At 58.8% G+C, this 5920-nt stretch overlaps 1 protein-coding gene across 15 annotated transcripts in view; it reads left to right on the top strand.

The window, feature by feature from the left end:
- Positions 1-5920, top strand: part of RALGPS1 (Ral GEF with PH domain and SH3 binding motif 1) — a 284196-nt gene that overhangs the window by 264947 nt on the left and 13329 nt on the right. For 9 of the 15 annotated variants that reach the window (XM_006154099.3, XM_014590021.2, XM_014590020.2 and 6 more), the window contains one exon: positions 5665-5748. In XM_006154099.3, the coding sequence (XP_006154161.1) occupies positions 5665-5748 (84 nt within the window). The remainder of the gene's footprint in view (positions 1-5664; positions 5749-5920) is intronic. The other 6 variants (XM_027774049.1, XM_014590019.2, XM_027774052.1 and 3 more) reach the window with 1 other exon arrangement.

Here is a 5920-nt window from a genome sequence, read left to right as displayed (position 1 = left end):
CTTAGTGACCCGCTCCAGGACACAATGGAAGTGGCCAGTGGCCAGCAGGCCGGCCTGCACCAGGAGGAGATGATGGTGAGCAGAGGCTCAAGGACCCCAGTGGGTTCTGGGACTGTGGAGGCCACGATTCCGAGTCAGGTCCCAGGACGGAAGTGCTGAGTTTCCGGGCTCATGCAGGGCACACAGGCCCCATGGCATGTCCTGGCCTCCTGGTCCTCAGTATAGCCCGACAGTGGCCGGCACAGCCAGCAGTGCCAGGGGAGGCCGAGGCTGGGACCACCCACTCACAGCTGGGAGCCTCAGCTCCTGGCTCCACTGACACCCACAGGACTACCAGCACCACAGTGGAGCTGAGCCGGTTGGGGTTTTTATGGGTTTCCCTCAGCAGGTAGCTCTTACGTGCAAGAAGCACCCCAGGGGTCCGAGGTGGGTAGGGGGAGGAGTTTCCCCGAGTGGCGGTCCTGTTGGGCTCAGCAGATGTGGTCGTCCAGCGTCCTGAGGGAGACGCCGGGAGTGGAGGCATGGCCACAGAGCGCTGGGCCTGCTGCCCCAAACAGCTTTTATGGACCCTGTTCCTTCCTCGAGCAGGTCAGAGGACCCCCAGGGCACATGGATACCTCTCGGGACCCAGGCTCGGCAATGTCTGAGAGGCAGGGCAAGCTCAGGCCATGGCCTGTGCAAGTGCGTTCTCGGGGGACACAGAGAAACTCGCCGCCCACCGACCTGTGGCCGAGGCCCAGCGCCCTCCCCCCGGCCTGGTGCCCTTTCCCAGATCCCGCTGCCTTGCGCCTGGGTCGGCTGCTCTGTCCAGCCTGTGGGCGCCACACAAGTGATCTGTTGCTGGTCTGATCGGGGGTTCCCTCACAGGTCCAGTCTCTTGCCTCACTCTCTCAGCTCCAGACGCTCAAGTCCCGAGGGAGGGTCCACCCAGCGACTCCTCTGACAGAAAAGTGGGCAAAGGCCCCTGGTCTCCAGGTCCCAAGGCTTTTTGTTTGACCTCGGGCCTTGGCAGACGAGGCTGGGCCCTGGCCAGTGGCTGCTGCTTGATGGGGAGTTGAGAAACCTCGGGGCTCGGCTTCTCTGGCCCCTGGGGCTCCTTTCGAGTCAGCTGGAGAAGGTGGGCAGGGCATCCTCTGTCTCCTGTCTGTCCTCCTCCTGGCTCCTCTGCTGGAATCAGTCCCGTCTCAGTGCAGGCCAGACTTCAGGACTTTTCAGTGCACAGAGGGGAAGATGGATACCTCATGGCTCCCATGTTTACATGAGAGTTTGACCAGCCACTCAAATCTGGTTCCTAATGGCCAGGAGAGAGAATCTGGTTAGTCCTGCCCTCTCAGCTGTCAAGATAGGACACACAGCATAGACTCGGTTCCTGAGGACCTGCCTAGTGAGTCAGGGACTTCCCCAGGGAAGGCGAGGCGGTGTCTCGCAGAAAGCAAAGATCCTTCAGCAAGTACTGAGGCCTGGCGCCCACCCCTTCTGAGAGGGCCAGCTCTAGCCTAGTGCTTGAGGGAACTGATCCCACATGGCCGACCATCGTTCAAACTCCAGTCCTAATGGCTTGAAAAACACACCAGGTTGGGACCAGAAGTTGGCGTAATGGCTGTGTTGCTGGACTCCCATGTAGTTGACTGCGGTTCGAGTGCCGGACCCGGTGACTTAAACTCACGCCAGGCGCGTGTGCGTGCGTGCCCAAGATCCCGAGAGAAGAATGGAGAAGGGATTGCGGCGTGGCCATCCCCCCTGGGGGGTGATTTCTCTCTTTCTGTCTCTCTGCCTTTCTCTGTCTTTCTGGCTAGCACATGTGCCCTATTGCAAAAATATCCTCTCCAAAATAAAATAAAAAGTAAAAAATAAATAAATAAATAAACCTCTTCAAAAATAAAATAAAAAACACGCACCAGCCACATATGCATGCATGGCCCAAATCCCAACAGGATGGAGAAATGGAGGAGAAGGGATTGCTGTGTGACCACGTCCCCCTGGGGGATGCTCGCCCGCTCGCGCGCTCTCTCTCTCTCTCTTTGTATCCCTCTGGCAAGTATACATGTCCTTAAGCAATTTAAAACAAAAACAAACAAAAAACAGCACTAGATGAGATGTCCCAGAGCACAACAGAATTCTGGACGGCAGCTTCCCGCCTACAGAGGAGGGTGAATCATCAGGAAGTGGCCAGGACAAACTGTGGCCTAACGGGACTGGCTTCCATTAAGGTTTGCTGTGTAGGTGAACACTACGGGAATAGCGTCACCCAGACCCTCCGTCAGTACAATCCCTCCAGGGGCTCTGGGTTCTTGTGACAGAAGGATGGGGGCAGGGGAGTCCTACTGCTAAGACTGAGATTACTGAGGCTTCAGTGTAATTATTACCCAATATTTCTGTCTGCTCCCAGCCTCCTAGACCAGCAACAGGGACTCAGGGCATTATGTAGTACAGCCCCCAAGATACCTGCAGCCTAACATGTACCTAGAAAACTGCAGGGAAGACGGCCCTTTAGACCTCCCTCTGAAGAGAGTAGTCTAATGCTCGTAAGGCTCTTGGCCCAAGCAGTGCCCTGCCTGCTGCCACCACAGCGCCACCTGCTCTTCCTCTTCTAGCAGTGTGACCTTGGGCAAGTGACTCCACCTCTCTGGGCCTCGGTTCAGACCTGTAAGGTGGGATGATAATAGTGGCTACAGTATTGTAGGGTCAAGTGAGAGAATGAGTGAGTCCTGCTTAGCACATTACCCGGTACTCTCATCCATCACCACCGCCATTACCGTCATCGTCACCATGATCACGACCTCATCATCCCACCGCCACCACCACCACCACCCACCCTCAGCACCACCTTACACGCCCTGCCTGGTGGCTGGTCTCCATCTTCTCTAGACCAAACTTCCTTCCCAGGAGCTCCTGGCCTGCGGCCGCTTCCTCTGGCCCCCAGGATCCATGCGTGAGAAGGGACAGTCAGATGACCTTCCAGGGACACATTGTGTTTTACTGTGTGTTCTGAGTGATGCTGGGAAAGATGAATCTATAGGTTCTGCTGTGGAAGCCCCATGTCAGGCAGAAAAATCTATGGTTTCTGGGGTTTACCGGGCTGCTGTTGCTTTTGCATTTTTTGGACCTGAACATTCAAATGACAGAACTTGTCAAAGCAGGGAGTGGTCAGATTGTCCGGTCCCAGCATCTGAAGAGCCTGGCTCTGTGCTGACACTAGCCTCTCGGGCCACCCAGAGTTGCCCGCCCATCACAGCCCTACGTCAGCTCCGTAGGGGCTCACGTGGGAGGGCAGGTGGGCCACAATGCTGATTCGTTCTCCTAGAGAAGACCTGGGTCAAAGAAACCAATGTCCTGTCCTTCAAGGCCCGGGGTCCCTTGCCTGGCTCCAGGGAGCAAACCTGGCACCCTCAGCCGGGGGCAGCCAGCCCAGCACCAGCCCCGGCCCACCCAGGAAAGCCAGCCTCCCTTTGAGGGTGCTTGTGTCTCCATCTCTAACAGGCCAGCTGGCTGGGACAGGTGGCTCCACCTCCTCGAGCCTCAGTTTCTGCATCTAAAATGGGGCGTGCAGACGGTGCTCTTCTCGTGAGCCCGGGGGTCTCGTGGGAGAGCACTTCGTTGACACAGAGTGAGCAATTGATAGAGGGCAGCAGCTCTCACGTGCCAGGCAGCCGAAACCACCCAGAGACAACTCCATCGGGAAGCCCGGGGCCAGGGGGCCGGGGGCCCAGGCGCCCAGGCGGTGGCCACACAGCTTCACGGGCACTGACAAAGCCCAGCCAGCCTGAGCTGCAGGCGGACACCCACAGTGGAGGTGCCTCCGAGAGTAGAAAGCCAGGAGGCCCCCAGCACTGGCCCCACTACATGGACGCCGCTGCCCCTCCCTCCACCCAGAGTGGGAGGAATGGGCTGTGGAGTCAGACAGACCTGGGTTCAAGTCCTGATTTACGAGGCTGGCACCTTGGTCAAGTTGTCCCACATCACTGAGCCTCAGTTTCCTCATGGGGGGAGGGAATGGTGCTTAATGACAGCTTCAGTGGGAGTGTAGTTAGTGGCCCAAGACCTCTGTTCTGTCGGCAAGCCACCCCAGTGACCCACGTGACCCCACACTCCCCCATGAGCTCACTGCATCCAGGAATTCCTCGCCCCTTCAGGAAGGGCCCGAGGAGCCACTGCTCACAGGGAGACCGACTGGAAGATGCCACGTTCAGCCTCTCCCGGGCGAACTCAGTTCTGCCAGACATCGTTAGATGTGCATCGAGGACGAGGAGAGGACAATAGCAAGAAGGCTCCAGCTCCGGCCACCCGGCCCTGCCTGGCCACCCAGCCCTGCCTGAGGAGCTCATGGGAACTGCACACGGTCCTCCATCCTCGCATGTTCTCCATGTCAGAGGGGAACAGGCAGCAGCTCAGAGCAGGAATCAGATCGGATGAGATGCCCCACCCCGGACAGTGGCCAACGCCACTAAAGGTGTCACCGCAGGAAAGTTCATGGTCAAACCTGGCTCAGAAGAAAGCCCTGGTGATGGTCTGGAAGAAGAGCAATCCTGGAGGCCCCTGCTGCCCGCAGCGGCACCGTGCAGGTGCACTGGCAACCTGCCGTGCCACTGGCTCTGCCCCATGGTGAGGCTCAGCAGAAGGCACAAGGACGCGTGGCTTGAGCCCTGGTGCCCTGTGGATTCACCTTGACTCGCCACATTCCAGCCTCCCAAGTGGGGAGAAGGGAGGAGGTGCCTGACCAGTGGCTGGGAGTTGAACAGACCAGGACCTCTGTTCAACTCACAGGGGTGGGGTCAGCCCATGACCATCACAAGAGCCACTCTGCAGGGGGACGGAGTCACCACCTAGCTGTCCAGGGTCACAGGACCAGATGCAGCAGCCCGAGATGGGGTGTGCAGAACAGAGCCTAGACCTCGTATGACTTTCCAAAGCGGGCAGGACCATCTATAGTTGAGGGAGAGTCCACACCACACGAAGGTCGGAACAGCACAAGGATCCAGGACATGCGTCTTCTAAGACAGGATAAAGGGAGGACAAGACGGTGCCGCCCCCAAAGAGGTGGGCAGGAAGCCACGCGCTCCCTGAGGCTCACTGCCGGGCAGCACACGGAGTGGTCCTGGAGCCGGGTCGCGTGGGTGCTGCAGCAGGTCACAGGGCAAGCTTGCAGGGGCTGGCTGGAGCCTGCAGAGGAGGCTGAGGGAGAGGACAGAGCACACAGAGGAGCCCCACTGTGCCCTGGCGAACAGTGCCCCTGCTCATGCCCCAGACCCCACGGGAGAGATTGCCCACAGCCCTGTGTCTGCACGGGCCTCTAAGGTGGCCTGGCCGGGGACTGGGACATGCAGCGTTTCTCTTACCCTGCTCAGCCCAAACTGGTAAGGCCATGCCTGGATCTTAGTCATGCTCGTGACGCGGGGAAAGGGTGAACATTCAGTAACACGTGAACGCGATAATTACCTGGACACTTGGGATGTCCCCAGATCGAGGCCCCCAGGGGAGTTGTGTTCACTGACCTGGCGGCTCCTGATGCTTGCAGCATGACCAAGGAGGCAGGAGAGGGGCTGGGGGAGTTGGGTGCCCTGGGGACTAAGAGCTAATGACCGTGGGTCTGCGGCACTCTTGCCTCCTTCGGCAGAATCTGGTCTTCCTAGGCCGTTGCTAAAATTCAACCCTTTTCCTCTAAAGCAGGGGCCGTCTCTATGCCACGCTGGGGCCTAACTGGCGGGTTCCGGTTCGGAATTCTCCCAGAACCCGGAGCTGCGTCTACAGGTATTTCACTCATTCATTTACCGTCCTTGCTGGATGGCAAGCGCCATGCTCCGGCTGCTGCGTGGGCGACACGCCTCCACCTCTCTGCCCCAGAGAGAGGGGTCGGGGCACCTGGGAGAGGAGGGGGCCTCCTGGGGATGACGGGGGAATGATGGCAATTATCCTAATCCGG

Source organism: Tupaia chinensis, unplaced genomic scaffold (genome assembly GCF_000334495.1).
Source record: "Tupaia chinensis unplaced genomic scaffold, TupChi_1.0 Scaffold000394_1, whole genome shotgun sequence".
NCBI lineage: Eukaryota > Metazoa > Chordata > Mammalia > Scandentia > Tupaiidae > Tupaia > Tupaia belangeri.
The sequence above is the reverse complement of the archived record's forward strand: the minus strand, read 5'-3'. Positions and strand labels throughout refer to the sequence as shown.